We start from the raw sequence: 15,890 nt of genomic DNA on the forward strand, positions 1-15,890 counted from the left end.
ACTATGCTCCCCCCCCCCCCATCTTTTTGTATAATCTACAAAAAAAAAAAAACACTAATGCAGCATTTACTTGAGGCACACTATCAGCAAGATAGAAACAATAGGAAGTGGTAGAATGGATTTTTAGCAACTGCATTTCAAACACAAATCATAATAATAATAAACACCATTAAATTAAAACCATTTGCATTCAGAAAATTAATACAGGCCACATTTGTTTTAAAATCTTTTTACTCTCATTTGATTTAATTGAAGTAAACAGTATTGGGATCCCTAGCATTAACCAAAATAAAATATGTAAACAGGAAAAGGACCTTTATGTGTATGCCATTGTACAATAGCTTTCAACCAACAGACGGCATCACATACTCAGTGATCAACCTTTTAAAACAACATTACTTTCATTTTGAAGAAAACAATGTGTCAGCTATGTGAATAATGAACAGGTTGCACACTATTTTTCCGTTTTTGAAACGGCAATTAAAGCTCATTAAAGCTGCTCAGAAACAGTTTAGTTATTTTCATTTAATTGTTCATCCAGTGTTACCATGAAGATATATTGTAATTCTAGGAAAAGTAAAGGCCTGTATTTCCAATACAACATTAAATCAGAAAAGTGGGAAGCAAAGAGTTGATGTCTCTCCACTTAGTCGTCATCAAAGTTCTGCTGTAGAAGAAAGTTTGCTGCCAAATTTTCATTCTTCTCACAAGCGAAGTAAGCCTGAATAACAAGTCCTTCAGGGAATCCTAATGCTTTTAGCTGAAAGGAGAGAAAAAAAAAAAGAGTCAAAATCCACTAAACTTGCCTATTAAAGTATGGGTTTTTGTCTAATTTCAATGTGGTGGGTTCAACCTTAAATTTCTAAATATGAAATGGGGGCGGGGTATCATAGCCTTGCAGAAATGAAGCTTCACAAACTTACTGGTGTCCATGTGTGACACTGTTTTTTCTAAAATTTCCACTGTTTTATTGCATTATATCCATTTGGGTCAAAAATACATTAGCCTTGACTGAAACCAATGGGATTAATGTAGGCAAAAATTAATCGGATGCTGTTTAGACTATTAAAACAGATCCCTCTGATTACTGGAAATTCACTTATTTTCTAAGCAAAAAGTATGGGTGCGCTCTTGCAAAGTTTATATATTTTATTTTATATATATATATATATATATATATATATATATATATATATATATATATATATATATATATATATATATATATATAATAATATAAAAACACACACACACACAAAATTGAAAATGATTACCAGATGATGGCAAACCTAAGCTCTGGAAGCAGTGCTAAATCGTTTGTTTCAAACAATCAAAAATACTCATTTATATGTGGAAATACAGTCTAAACCAAATACACATGCTTTGGCCTGCTGCAGATCAGTCCTTATACATCAGGGTCCTCCTGCAATCCATTAAAACTTGTTTGTGGCAATCGTGGAGATTAGCACTTAATCAGTGTTTCTCCATCTCAGAAACATACTTAAAAAGAACTTACTCTGAATTAAGAATTATGAAGATTACAATGGGTGCTCTTGGGTAGTTTACAACAAAAAAACACAAACAAAATAAAACCACAAAGCAACTTGAGTAGCTAAAAGAGAGAAAAGTATACCCGTTCAATAGCTTCTTTTTCCTGAGGCGTTACTTGAATGTAGTTCATCGGTCCACCTCCAGCTTCTGCCAGCCCTCCTCCTTGGCCAGCTGCTTCCTGTGCTGGCTCATTAAGCATCTGAATAAACTGCTCCTGGTGACTGCTGATTTGCTAAAAAAACACACCACCAACAAAATAACTAGTACTGCTCTAAAGAGGCACTTAATCCACTTCCATTATTCAATCGATTTTCTTGAACATTAGTTTTCAGCCTGTAATATACAACAAAATGGATAATTTGACTTAAGATTTTGCTATAACAGAAAGAATAATACAACAACTCCTTAGCTGCTAGCGATAACCACAGAAAACAAAGGGGACTAGCTTGCACATGGCATTTACTGCACATCCTATAGTAAAAAAGAAAACTATTTCCCATGTAACAGTAATTCCTAATTTCTGGAAATGGAAAGAATTATTCCACTCTGTCTGGGTTCCAAACAAACCTGAATTTTGGGCCACATAATTGTCTTAGAGGCAAAATATGTCAAATATATAGTCACATATATGAGCAAAGGCTGATTAGCTTGACTAATCTGAATGCCTCACACAGCCCACAACAAGTCTTAGCTCAGAAAAACATGTGCTACCTGAACACCAAACATTTACTTCATGACTTTGACAGGTTACACAGTAGTAGTTGAGCTTAACTTTTCAAATGTGCCATCGCACGTCTACAGAACGGTTTAACAGCAAAACACGTTTTCAATAAAATCTGTGCTTAAAATAAAAATTAAATATAAATAAGGTGACAAATTCCAATCCTTCGTCAGTGTTCAGTTTATATTTTAGCCTAAGAAAAAATAAATTACCTGCAGCAACTGTGGGTTCTCTCTTCCTATCTGCTGCAATAAGGCTGGTAGCAGGGATGGGTTCTGTTGAATAATCTGTCGCATCTGCTGGAACTGAGGCTGATTCCTCAAGAACTCAAGGGGGTTGGCTAAAAATAAACAGGTGGTACCAAAGTAAATTAAGTTCAGTTTAGTGGGTTGGAACCAAATAATTAAGTCAAGTCATTTATAATAAAAATAATGCTTGACCATTATCATTATCATTCCTGTTCTAATCCCCATCCACTCAGGGCAATAGAAACATTATGGGGGCTTAGACTCCATTGTAACGGGTGGTGTGTACATTTATGATTAACTCTCAGTCTCTCATACTCTGCCTATTACCAAACTTAACCTTAAAAAATCTGTTCTCGACTTCTGCTTGAATTGAGGGTGAAAGCATCACACAAATGTAATTCTTGTACCAGACCAGAAACTGAAGCTAGCAAACTAGTATAAAACTAGTTTTAAAAGTCAACTGTATAATAAATATACTTCAGTGTTTTGAAGAGCATACTAAAGAGTACAACTGAAACTCCTTAACTTCCTTAATAACAAGTTTGAATTGTAATTGAGCTGAAGGGGACTTTCATATTGGAAGTTTTAATTTCAGTTTCTTTTATCAGGGCTCCATCTTTAACCCTTTGTGGTCCTATGTCGAACCAGGTCCGACATTACAATTTTCCCTTTCCGATCCAAATACACAGCGTGTGAAAATAAATTGGACCCGACATGCCTGACAAGCGCTGAATAAATAGACCGCTAAGGGTTAACCATCCTTCAAAACAGATATAACAGCAAATGTTACCTTAAGTGGTGATGAGAAGTGTCCTACATAGAGTAACATGTCAGCACTTTGAGGATTCATTTCAGCATTCTTTACAAGCCTTGGATAGTCAGTTTTTAAAAATCAGGAGTTGCATTTTTCCATCTTCACTGATAGTTTGTCCTTCTGTATACTTTATACTTACTCATTAAGCTGACCATACTGTTTACATTCTCAAAATGAACACCACCTGCACACCCACAAAACCTTCTTACCACTATACAACTAGGAGACTAGGCGGCATTCTTCACCTATTAACTATTGCAATAAAATATTTTATTAAACTCTTGGGTCTGTAGTCACTCTAGCTGTCAAAGTGCCTATTAACACCACACCCCAGCTCAGCGTAGCACACCAATACATAAATAGGTCATCTTGTTAAATACCCACACACAAGATACTAGGGTCAGAAATTAACACTTGAATATTAAGAACACAGTGGCATCTAGTGGAGAAAAGAAAATGCTTATTTATTTTTTATGGGCTTACATGGCAACAACCTACAATCATAATCTGTATCCAAAGTCAAGTGGGTAACTACATCTTTAATATCCTTACATAGTTGTAAATTACTGAATGCCCAGAGCACTCTTTCTTGCATATGGGTCCTTAGGCAACTGTTTTAATTGAACTACATATATAATTTATATATAGTCTAGCACTTGGGTGAAGCTTGTGCTTTAATGGAAAACCAGGATAAATGTCTCAGGTTATCTAGTGCTCTTGCTACTTACCTCCAGGGATTGTGGCTGATGCAGCAGGTTGTGTCAAACCTGAAGTAGGAGTCAGTGATGGCCCTGTAGTAGCAGCAGGAGGGGTACTGCCTGCTTGCGGCACGACAGGATCAGCAATCGAATGACTCTCTCTCTCCACTGGAATACCCTGGGACAGGAATCCGATATAAAACGCACCATGTCACAAACAATTTTGTACTAACAATTTTGAAGAATACGGATTACAAAACCCAAAGCAAATACCATTATGAAACAGACCCCCAGATTGAAAGTGTGATTCAATATAATCTAATAATCTTTATTTTTATATAGCACCTTTCATAGTGGACCACCATCACAAAGCGCTTTACAAGATAGCAGACTAGGGTGTGTGAACTACGCATCAGCTGCAGTCACTTACAAGAACGTCTCACCCAAATGACTGAGCACAAGGAGGTTAAGTGACATGCTCAGGGTCACACTATGAGTCAGTGGCTAACCTGGGATTTGAACCATGTACCTCCTGGTTACAAGCCTGTTTCTTTAACCACTAGACCACACAGCCTCCTAATTCACAAACTGGGTAAAAAAGATGGGGAGAAATAGAATACTGCATTGAAACAGAGGGTTATTTTGGTCAATTTAAAACAAGACACTTCATGACTGATGACATATGATAACAGTTCTCAATCAATAATACAAGCTGCCACATTAGATTCTGTATCCATACTAAAAACAGTATATCAAAATGAGACTACCTTCCTTTACACTCAAATTTATACTAATGCTTCAGAGGGGTCAGAGGTTAATCTGGTTCAGATTACAGCTGGAAGAGAGGGGAAATGAGGCTACACATGACTATGTCGTGCAAGGAAATCAAATTTTAGGTCAGAGATAAGTATCAAGAGGGAGAAATAGTGTAATTTATTACACCGATGACACTGCAGCCTATAAATTAAGACTGGTCTGCAAATAAAGAAGGGGCAGGTCAAGTGATTTTACTTGCATTTTAAATATCTACTTGGAAATAACAGTAGAACCTATCATAACCAACTGATTACAGGAGTCCATCAGATGTGAAAATATCATCTCAGAGGGAGTGATTTTACTACACTGTAGCTGTAGTATCAACATTGGGGTATTATAAATTATTAGACAAATGGATCTGAGACTTTAACCTGATTAATCAATATGAGAACCTTAATCTCTGGTAAAGGAACGTGAATGTTAACATTCAAACTATGTTTAATCACTGTTCCAAATCACAGACTGAAAGTATGTAAATACAGTTCATGTATTTTATCTTTTTTCTGCTTGATGAAAAAAATTCTGCTCTAGTACACTCTCTCTGAATGTTGTCCGTCAATATAGATTGTAGGTAGATTGTCATACGTTCAATCTACTTTCAGAAACATTTCAGCATATTATAACACAAGCACAGTGCTCTTTTCTAACAAATTCAGAAAGGAGGCTTTGAATAAACTACACTGTAAAAAAGTTACTAAACAAACAGCCTAGTCAGCATGAAGACATAGACTACTAGATATTTAATTATTAAAATGTGACAGATACACAAATGGTTTAACAGATATCAATTGATTGGAATTCTCAAAAATCTATTCTGTCCTGCTAGAGTTGAATTTGCTGTTTTAGACACAATAAAATGTGCATTAATCAGTTTCCATCTGTACAGTTCAGCTGTTACCAGCATGTGTAAATGACACATGCCAGCGATCCACTGGTTAATAGAGGGTATTTGAATCTTAAAGGATCAGATATGGCAGTATAAAAGTCTGAAGGGCTACCCACGAGTCTTTCGTTATAAAACTCTCCTTGCAAGAGAAACAAGTATTAGTATGTAAAAAGTGGTGCCATCCAAAGGTTGATTATGACCTACATCCATCTTACGTGCTACATACATATTCATGATCCTTCACCAGTACCAGTTATAAGGGCTGTTTAGAATCACCTACCGTTAAGAGGTATTCAACTGCTCTGTCAGGATTGTTAAAGCTGGCTCTCAGTGCTGCAACAACCTGCTCTCTTTCATATCCCATCGACATGATCTCTGACACCATGTTTTCATACGACTGTCCAGTCACTGCATATATAAAACACCAATATTAAACCAATTATGTAAACAGAAAATAAGATTCAATGTGCATGGAACCACAATCTGAAGCTTTATTAAACCAACTTCAGGCTAGTAAAAATTTAACTAAACCAATATAGAAAATCTCTTGTTTTTGGCCACTTTTCTACAACAATTAGTGTAACATTTTTTGCTAATGGAATGAAATGATCTTACAGAATGTTTTAAACCATTTAATCAGATCACACCATATACTATACATTAAGCACTCAAAAGGTAAAACTGATCACACATCTTACCAAGTGCAGAAGTAGCCTCTTCAAAAATGTTTACATTTGCAGACAGACTCGATGTACTACAAAAGAAGAAAATCCAATGAGTTTACAGATAGCTAAACACCTAGTTTTGCCGTCTTCCTGCACCGTGCTTCTTTGTGTAAACTGGGCAGTAAACCTCTTGCTGTCCCAACCTTAGAAAACAGATTCTTTAAATTAATAGGGAGCATCAGAACTAGAACCAGACTATTTCAGAAAAAGCTGTGGTAATCACTTACCAAGACGTTATGTACTGATGAAACAAAACAAGATTACAGTCAAATTTCATGTAAGGACTCAAGAAAACAGAGGCTATATACCCAAGAGGAGATGTTGCAGGCGCTGCAGTTGTAGCGGGTTTGTTATCTCCCGTCTCGGTGGGTTTCTCCTCTTTTGCAGCACTGGCAGGTGCAGTGTCAGATGCAGCAGGAGCTGCCGGTGTCACTGGGGTTGGTGCTGGAGCAGAGGTTGAGGATGTAGTGCTGGAAGGTGTGGTGCTTGTGGCAGGCTGGGCAGCTGTAGGGGCTGCTTTAGGCTAAATAAGTAGAATATAACATTTTTCACCAGTGACAAGTACATATTAATTTAATTACCAAATGTCTTTATACTGTCTTATATGTTCATGCTAACATTGTATTTTTTCTTAAAGATCAAAAATTATATACATATTATTTATTTATCTGTAATTTAGTTGTCATCGCCAATGGTGTTTTTTTTTTTAACACCGGTTTTTCTCCCCAATTTGGAAGGCCCAATTATTACTTTTATCCCGGTTCACCGCTGCAATCCCCCGGCAACTCAGGAAACTGAGACAAACACGCATACTCCGAAACATGTTCCTGTCAATCCATCTTTTTTCGCACTGCAGATCCACAGCGAAGCCACCAGACCTAGTGTCAGAGGACAACACTAATCTGAATGGCTCCACTGCAGACCCACAGGCGCCCTGACAGCCACAAGAGTTGCTGGTGCGCGGTGAACCGTGGATTGCCATGCTGATCTAATCCCTCCCTAACCAGGCAGTGCTCGGCCAGTTGTGTGGCGCCCCCTAGGAACCCCTGGTCACGGTCGGCAGTAACAGCCTGGATTCGAACCTCTGATCTCAAGGCTACAGGGCGCATCCCGCACTCCACGCTGAGTGCCTTTACCGAGCCCCCGATAATAGTTACTATTTTCATAGATTACATAAAACAAATAATTAATATATACAGTAAATAAAAAGAAATGACTATGTGGAATGTTACCGTTTATAAAGACATATGCTGCGAAATAAACTGATTTCTGAAGTTTAGAATATCACAAAATAAATTACTTGCATGAATTACATGTTTTGAAATAGAAAATACAAAGTTTTGTTGGGCCAAAAAAAGAAAATCAAACTGTGCAGGCGATCTCGGAATATGGGTATGCAAGAGTGACAGCTGCACCACCAATGAAAGAGAACAGCATGTCAATGAAGCTGCACAAGTAAACCGAGCCAAGCATGTGAGGTTCACTCAGGACTTGATTGTCTCTATACAAAGTTTGGTTCAGTTTAATGACTGAATGCCGTTGTTACATAACTAAGGGACGTATAGTGCAAATCAAACATGACTTCTACCCAAAGACCACCATGGGACTCGAACATAGCCAGGAGAAGGCTGCAAAGGGGTTAATACCAACAACTGAAGGCTTTCATTAATGCAACAATGGTATAATGCTGATCAACACATATCAACTGTAACTGCACTAGAACATTAAAACACCTGGTCACATCTAGTGCCTTTAAATTCCAAAATAATCATCATCAATATGTGATACAGGCCACCTTGCTCTTACCTTTGTCACCATGACCACCACAAAGTTCTTTTCGTCTATTTTATACTCTTTGAGAGCCGTGTCATCATTCAGGATTTTACCTGAACAAAAGAAAAAGGACAGTTGTCAAGCAAACCTGGAATTATTTAGCATTTGTCATCATTTGATCAAATTAACATTTTCCTCCACTATTTGTTAACAGCAACCCAGAACACTTCATTAATTACTTCATCAATTACTGCAAGCTGAATGAGTCAATCCATTCTCACCATGTGGGGATGAATGAGTCACACAGCCCTACTTCTGTATGTTGTATCATCAGCTACAAATGGAGGAGACGCCTTCCCAGAAATTGGTTTACTTGAGCTAGAATGAGTCTTCTTAACCTGCTGCCTACTCCAGAGCAACTTCTGCGATGTTGATATCAATCCAGACAACAAAAAACGGTATTACTAATAGACAACAGAGATGGCTTCGGACTGCATGCAAGAGTGTTCACATGGTAACCACTGTGGCAACAACAATGAAAATACTTCTACCCAAATGAAGGATGATGGTCAATGAGAATTCATCCATGCACTTTATAATTCATGCACTTCCCAAACCAGAGGAATGTTGCTTTCAAGCTGTAAAAATGAATCGTCTTTTTCTCTTTTAAAACTTCAAAAACAAACTTCAAAAGAGGTCTATGTAGTAAAGTTGACAGTAACTACATAATGCAAGAAAAAAGGAAAATAATCCATAACTAACATTAATTTATATATTTAAATAAAATACACTGGAAACAGTAAGAAATACTAGTGCTGGGACAAATATCCGAACAACATTGACAAAGGTGCAACATGTCCTTGTCACTAGAAATTACAAAATTGATAGAGATGAGAATTAAGTATCAAAGCATTTTGCCTTGCACCAATTTACCACAAAATGAAGACAAAATAGCATTTGTGTAAACACTTAAACTCAAAATCAATTATTGTAAGATGACATTGGTTTTATGTTGGGAAATATTTTTAAGAAAAATAAAAAACTGAAATATCTTGCTTGCATAAGTATTCAACCCGTGCTGTGGAAGCTCCCAGTTTGCACCGATGAAGGAAATTGCCCTAACGAGGACACAATTACCTTACCATTGGCCTCCACCTGTGAACCATTAAAGTTGCTGTCACATTTTCTGGATAAAACCCCCACTGTTGAAGGATCATTGGTAAGGCTGTGAATCAGAAAGAAAATGAAGACCAAAGAGCAGTCTACAGAAGTTAAAGTAATACAAATGCATAGATTAGGGAAAGGGTGCAAAATAATATCCAAGTGTTTGGATATCCCAGTGAGCACAGTTGGATCAATAATCAGGAATAGGAAGCTGCATCACACCACCCAGGCACTGCCAAGAAAAGGCCATCCCTCAAAACTCAGTGCTCAAACAAGAAGGAGACTTGTGAGAGAAGCCACAGAGAACAATCACTTTGAAGGAGCTACAGATGTTCAGTGGCTGGGAGTGGAGTAATGGTGCACCAGTCAACCATATCAAGAGCTCTGCATAACACTGGCCTATATGGGAGGGTGGCAAGAAAGAAGCCGTTACTCAAAAAGTACTGACTGAAGGCACGTCTGGAGTTTGCCAGAAAGCATGAGAGTGACCCAGTTGCGATGTGGGAAAACGTTTTGTGGTCAGTTGAGACCAAGATAGAGCTTTTTGGCCAAAACTCAAACCGCTATGTGTGGCGCAAACCTAACACTGCCCATGCCTCAAGACACACCATCCCTACAGTGAAGTATGGTGGTGGCAGCATCATGCTGTGGGGATGCTTCTCATCAGCAGGGACTGGGCATCTTGTTACAACTGAAGGAAGAATGGATGGAGCAAAATACAGGAAAATACTGCAAGAGAATGTGCTTCAGTCTGCTAAAAAACTGAAACTTGGGAGGAAATTCACCTTTCAGCAGGACAATGATCCCAAGCACAAGGCCAAAGCAACACTGAGAGGCTCAAGAACAAAAAGGTGAATGTCCTACAGTGGCCCAGTCAAAGTCCTGATCTCAATCCCATTGAGAATCTGTGGCACTATTTGAAAATTGCGGTCCACAATCGTCGTTCAACCAACCTGAACAACCTGGAGCAAATCTGCCAAGAAGAATGGGCCAAAATCACTCCGACACTGTGTGCAAAGCTGGTACATTCTTACCCCAAAAGACTTAAAGCTGTTATTGCAGTGAAAGGTGGCTCGACCAAATATTAATGTGTGGGGGTTGAATACTTATGCAAGCAAGGTATTTCAGTTTTTTATTTTTCTTAAAAATATTTCCCAACATAAAACCAATGTCACTTTACAATAATTGATTTTGAGTTTAAGTGTTTTAAATTAAAATATCACACAGAACAAAATTTCAATGTACCATTTGTAATTCAGTAATATGAGAGAATTGGTCAGGGGTCTGAATACCTTTGCAAGGCACCGTGTATGTGTGTGTGTGTGTGTGTGTGTGTGTGTATATATATATCTATATATATATATATATATAGACACACACACACACACACACACACATACACACACACACACACATATTATATATGCGCCACTCTAGGTCCCCTATTTAATTCCCAATGTCAAAAAATGTCAGCATTTTAAACAGCATCAAGGTTAGACTGCGCACGCAACGCTAGCTGCCAAATAGTGATCTCTACATATGTGACGTTCCCGGTATTGCTTTAGATTTGAGAAGAGAGTCAATCACGGTTTGTTTCTCTCTGCAAAGTCAGGTACGTCACTCCATTTGTAAAAGAAATGACCTGTACAGTGATCAATGTTCTAGTTCTTTCATGATGCAATTATAATTTGTTATGGGGGGTAAAATTATTATTATTTTTTTTTTATTGTACAACTACTCCTTTTCCACATTTATTTGAAGTGTTAAAAAGTAACGTTATTATGAAAATGTGTCTATGGCCAGTTTGTTTACTGTTAAGGCATGAAAATGGCAGGGATTATAACACTGTGTAACAAATATTTTTCTGTTTTTTGTTCCTGGGTAGTAAGTGTTATTTCCTAATTGCTTATGCCTCAAAAGTATAGAAAATGGCTATTATTCCCCACAAACTTTGCTTTTGTGACCAGACAGTGATATTTCAAAATATCACTATTTCCAATGGGAAAACGGGCAAATGTGTGTCTTTTCGTTCACATAGTCAGAAAAAAACATATGAATCCAAATTAACATGTATTTATACTAAAGTAATACAAAAATGACTACAAAAGATTTAGAAGTGAGTACTTTTTCGAGATTTACGATTATACTGTATTTACAGTATCATTGTAAATCTCGAAAAAGTACTCACTTCTAAATCTTTTGTAGTCATTTTTGTATTACTTTAGTATAAATACATGTTAATTTGGATTCATATGTTTTTTTCTGACTATGTGAACGAAAAGACACACATTTGCCCGTTTTCCCATTGGAAATAGTGATATTTTGAAATATCACTGTCCTGGTCACAAAAGCAAAGTTTGTGGGGAATAATAGCCATTTTCTATACTTTTGAGGCATAAGCAATTAGGAAATAACACTTACTACCCAGGAACAAAAATTGTGTTACATAGTGTAATAAAAAAAAAATTGTCTACTTTATGTACTGCTTTTATCTGAAATAGACAAGAATGTTTTGAAACCGCAACTACTGTAGAGCATCCTTTGTTTTGTAGTTCATTCACTAGGGTAAAATAAGGCCTTTAAAACCTATTCTTACTTCTGGAATATCTTCCAACTTTAATACAGTGTTACATATAATGGCTTCGATAAAGATTTGCAAATTAATGACAATTCAAATACTTGTCTGATTCTTGAGCAGATATCCAAACGTGAAAATATTATGTTCATCCAAAGAAATACTGAGAATTATTATTATTCATACCTGCATATATCAGTTTTTGTCCAGCTACTGGAAAACCATCTTTTCCCTTTTCTGTTTCAATTTTTTCCTTTAGTGCCTTTACCTAATAAAAATAAGACAGGAAAAAAAAAACACAAGCATGTCAGTCAAAATCAATCTATTTTATATAGCGCCTTTCATGGTGGACCACCATCACAAAGTGCCCGTCATGATAAGGGGAAGCAGCTTTGGTTGAGATGACTCAGTCAAACACAGCTTGTAACAAAGATGTCTAACGGAACGCAGTACCGATATCAGGATTTAATGAGGAAAATGTATAGGACTATTTCAGTTACATTAAAGCTAGCACAAAACATAAGCTGGGCACAAATGCTATGTATTCAAGGCAATTACAAAGTTACTTGGCCACTAAGGATAGCTGCCAGAATCCAATTCAAAATTGATAACACAGCATTTCAGAATTTAGTTTGCTTTTCCTTTTGTACATAGTGAAAATGCTTTGCCAATACAAAAAATTATAACCCTTGAGGAAGAGTTTAAGGGATCCCTGAATTCACAAATCAATTACTCTGAGGTAAACCCCAGAGGTAAAAAGAAAAATGCAATTTTTAAATGTAGGGAAAAAAAAAAAGTTTGCTTTATGGGATATGCAAACTAACCAAGTCTTTGGTTGAAAAAGTAATTAGAGTAAAACCGATTAACAGCTCCCAGCCTCTGTATTAATACTAGGATCGGCTGTGTTCTTTGGATATCAGTCGTTGACTACCTCTAAATCTTACCACATCTGATTGCTGCTTTCTGTGATACTGCCATACATATTGGAGTGACAGCAGACAACAGATGTGTACTCAACAGTGCTTTAGTGTGGAAGTGACCAGGCATGAATTCAAGCATCCAAATGACCCCTAGCTCAACTGGCAGAGTGCATGACTGCAGCCGATAGGACCTGGATTTGATCCCCTGGTACATCATACACATCTTTCTTAAAAATAGAATCCACGATCTGCCAGATTCCTGGCAATGGGTATACAGCACCGTCATCAAGTAAATGAAAAGGGACCTTGTACATGAATGGAACAGTGTGGTTCACTGTACACAATAGTGCAATAGCACAAGATCAAGGATTTTAATCTCCTGGTGTTAAACTGATGACCAGATAAGAGGCCTTTAGTTCATTAAATACCTTGTATCACTGTCCTTAATACAGCGGAGATCAGCATAGCTGTTCTTCCTTTTTGTAGGTTACCTGCTACACTCGCTGGAAAGTGTAATAGATATCAGCAAACAATAGGCCTAAATTACTTCTCTTGGGAACCTTATAGATTCCAGAACAAATTTCCATCTTTCAGAATAAACACATGCCCAAACTTCACAAACAGAGTAAGCTAGAGTATGGGAAGTAATGCCAGTTACATTTAAAATGCACTTTTTAAACTACTACGGCTACTAATAATATCATCAAACAAATAGGCAATGTGCCACCTGAGCAGAAGGCCTTTGCTGATAAATTTGTTTATTGGATTTATTTTAACTTCGATATAACACTTGCATTTGAGTATACAAAGTAGTCATAGCCTTTAAAGCAGGCTTAATTATAGCCGTTTCCAAAACAACAATGAAAAATCAAGGTATTAGTTTAATATACTGATATAGCCTAAACTTCACCATCACTCCTCCCAAGCATGTACATTTTATTTTTAAATGATTATTTTACACCTGTAAGCGATTTACTGGAATCAAACATACAAAGAAAATTAACATAAAAATGATTAATGGAACTAATTAATTCATGAGGCCTGGCAGAATATCCGTCGCTGCACCCCTGGTGCACTTACACTTCGGATGCATTCTTAAAACAAGAGAAAAATCAATTAGGCCATGCTGGTTTTTTTTTTTTTTTTATTTATTTTTTTTTTATTTTGTAAGGTGACCTATAACTTAAACGAACACGTGTTTCTCCCAACTAAAAAAGCAAATGTACAATCGTCTTATGTCACCATTTGTGTGATTTAATGTTAGTACTGTACAGAAACGTATCGTAGCCGTGACTAAAACTGTTTACCAGGCACCAACAAGCGTTTATTCTGCCCTCATCTACTTAAAAAAAATCCTGGTAAGATTTGTAAAACAGTAAGTAACGCATGGATTTTCAGGTTAGCTTCCCTGGATGAAAGCACCACGAAGCAGTGACCGTCCATGTGACAACAGTAAATTACTACATTTAAATACAAAATACTTACCTGTTACATCTTATTGGCTGACCAGAATTTTAAAGACGCTTTTGTTAACATTAACTTATCATCATCCCTCCCCAAACCAACTACACTGTGTCCTCCCTCTTCCCCCCTTCTCACCGTTTCCTCTCCGTCGATATCAATTTTGAAGGTTTGCTGCTGCAGGGTTTTCAGTGTGATCTGCATGTTTGCGGTGATCTGATTGTTGTTTTTGCAGTATATCTTCCCTCGGGTTCGTAACAAAGCTCTCTCTTTAGTTTCCTGACTATTTTCGCTAGATCATCACGGCCTGTCCGCCGCCATTACTCTGAGCTCCTTACAGCGCATAAACAAAACTAGGCATCAAACTGCGCATGCGCCAAATACCTCCAAACAACTAGGCATCAACGGGGACGCATTGTCAGCCAACTACACAGGCGTGCGCCTGCGTGAACGTTTTAACATTTTTTTTTTTTTTTTTTTAGAAGACAAATACAGCCTTCATTAGCTCATCGAAGCAGATGTCAATACTACGTAGTCACTTTTAAACAGTTTTGAAGCTGGCACAACTACTGGTAACAAATATACACTTTCAAATGTGAGGACGTGGTTTATGAAAATTCAAATGCCCATGTTTCATAATTCAACAAAGTGTGACATAAAAACGTGCTTTATGTACTAGCACCTCTTCTTTATCCCCCTCCACTGCCCCTGGCACGCTCCAGCAGGTACCAACGTGATGCCACTAGTATGCCAAAGAATATTTTTAAACTACAATGCGTAACTAAAACATAGAGATTCATTAAAGCAGAGTTAACTTTTCACGAACCAATGCACACCTTCGACAGACTGAATATTGCTATACCAAACAGCCACACCTTTAAATATAGTGGCAGCCCAAAGCACCGGTGAGCATACTGCGTTAGTGTTATTTTGCGTTAAAGCATTGTAAAGGAATACTTCTTACCATCTACATTTTCAGAGTTCATTTTTCTGTTTGTGGGTTCTGTATAGTTCTGTAGTGATATTTCTGCTTTGTGATTATGTACCAGGCTATACAGTGTCTATAGAAAGTCTACACCCCCTTTCAAAATTGTCACATTTTGTTGCCTTATTGTCTGGAATTAAAATGTATTAAAATGTTTTTTTTTTTTTTCATTTATCTTCACATCCTGCCGACAACTTCCAAGTAAAAAAAAATATTCTAGAAATTTGTATAAAATTAATTCAAAATAAAAACTGAAATAGCTTGGTTGGATAAGTGTCCACCCCCTTGTAACAGCAATTCTAAATTAGCTCAGGTGCAACCAATCACTTTCAAAATTACACACCAAGTTAAGTGGCCTCCACCTATGTTAAATTGTAGTGATTCACGATTCCAGGATAAATTCAGCAGTTCCTGTAGGTTTCCTCTGCGGGTAGTGCATTTAAAAGCAAAGACTCAACCATGAGCTCCAAGGCGCTTTCAAAAGAACTCTGGGACAAAGTTGTTGGAAGGCACAGATCAGGGGATGGGTATATAAAAATATTAAAGGCCTTGA

General features: G+C 37.2%; 1 protein-coding gene across 1 annotated transcript; it reads right to left on the bottom strand.

Annotated features, from left to right (window-relative positions):
• Positions 1-213: 213 nt before the first annotated feature.
• On the bottom strand, positions 214-14,719 carry LOC121303479 (UV excision repair protein RAD23 homolog B-like). Its single transcript, XM_041234209.1, has 10 exons — positions 14,491-14,719; positions 12,158-12,239; positions 8,266-8,345; positions 6,768-6,982; positions 6,433-6,488; positions 6,015-6,142; positions 4,063-4,210; positions 2,485-2,612; positions 1,634-1,783; positions 214-760 (listed from the first exon to the last, which is right to left on the bottom strand). The coding sequence occupies exons 1-10, from the start codon at positions 14,554-14,556 to the stop codon at positions 647-649; spliced, it is 1,167 nt and encodes a 388-aa protein (XP_041090143.1). The 5' UTR covers positions 14,557-14,719; the 3' UTR covers positions 214-646.
• Positions 14,720-15,890: the final 1,171 nt, after the last annotated feature.

The sequence above is a fragment of the Polyodon spathula genome, chromosome 2 (genome assembly GCF_017654505.1).
Source record: "Polyodon spathula isolate WHYD16114869_AA chromosome 2, ASM1765450v1, whole genome shotgun sequence".
Lineage (NCBI taxonomy): Eukaryota > Metazoa > Chordata > Actinopteri > Acipenseriformes > Polyodontidae > Polyodon > Polyodon spathula.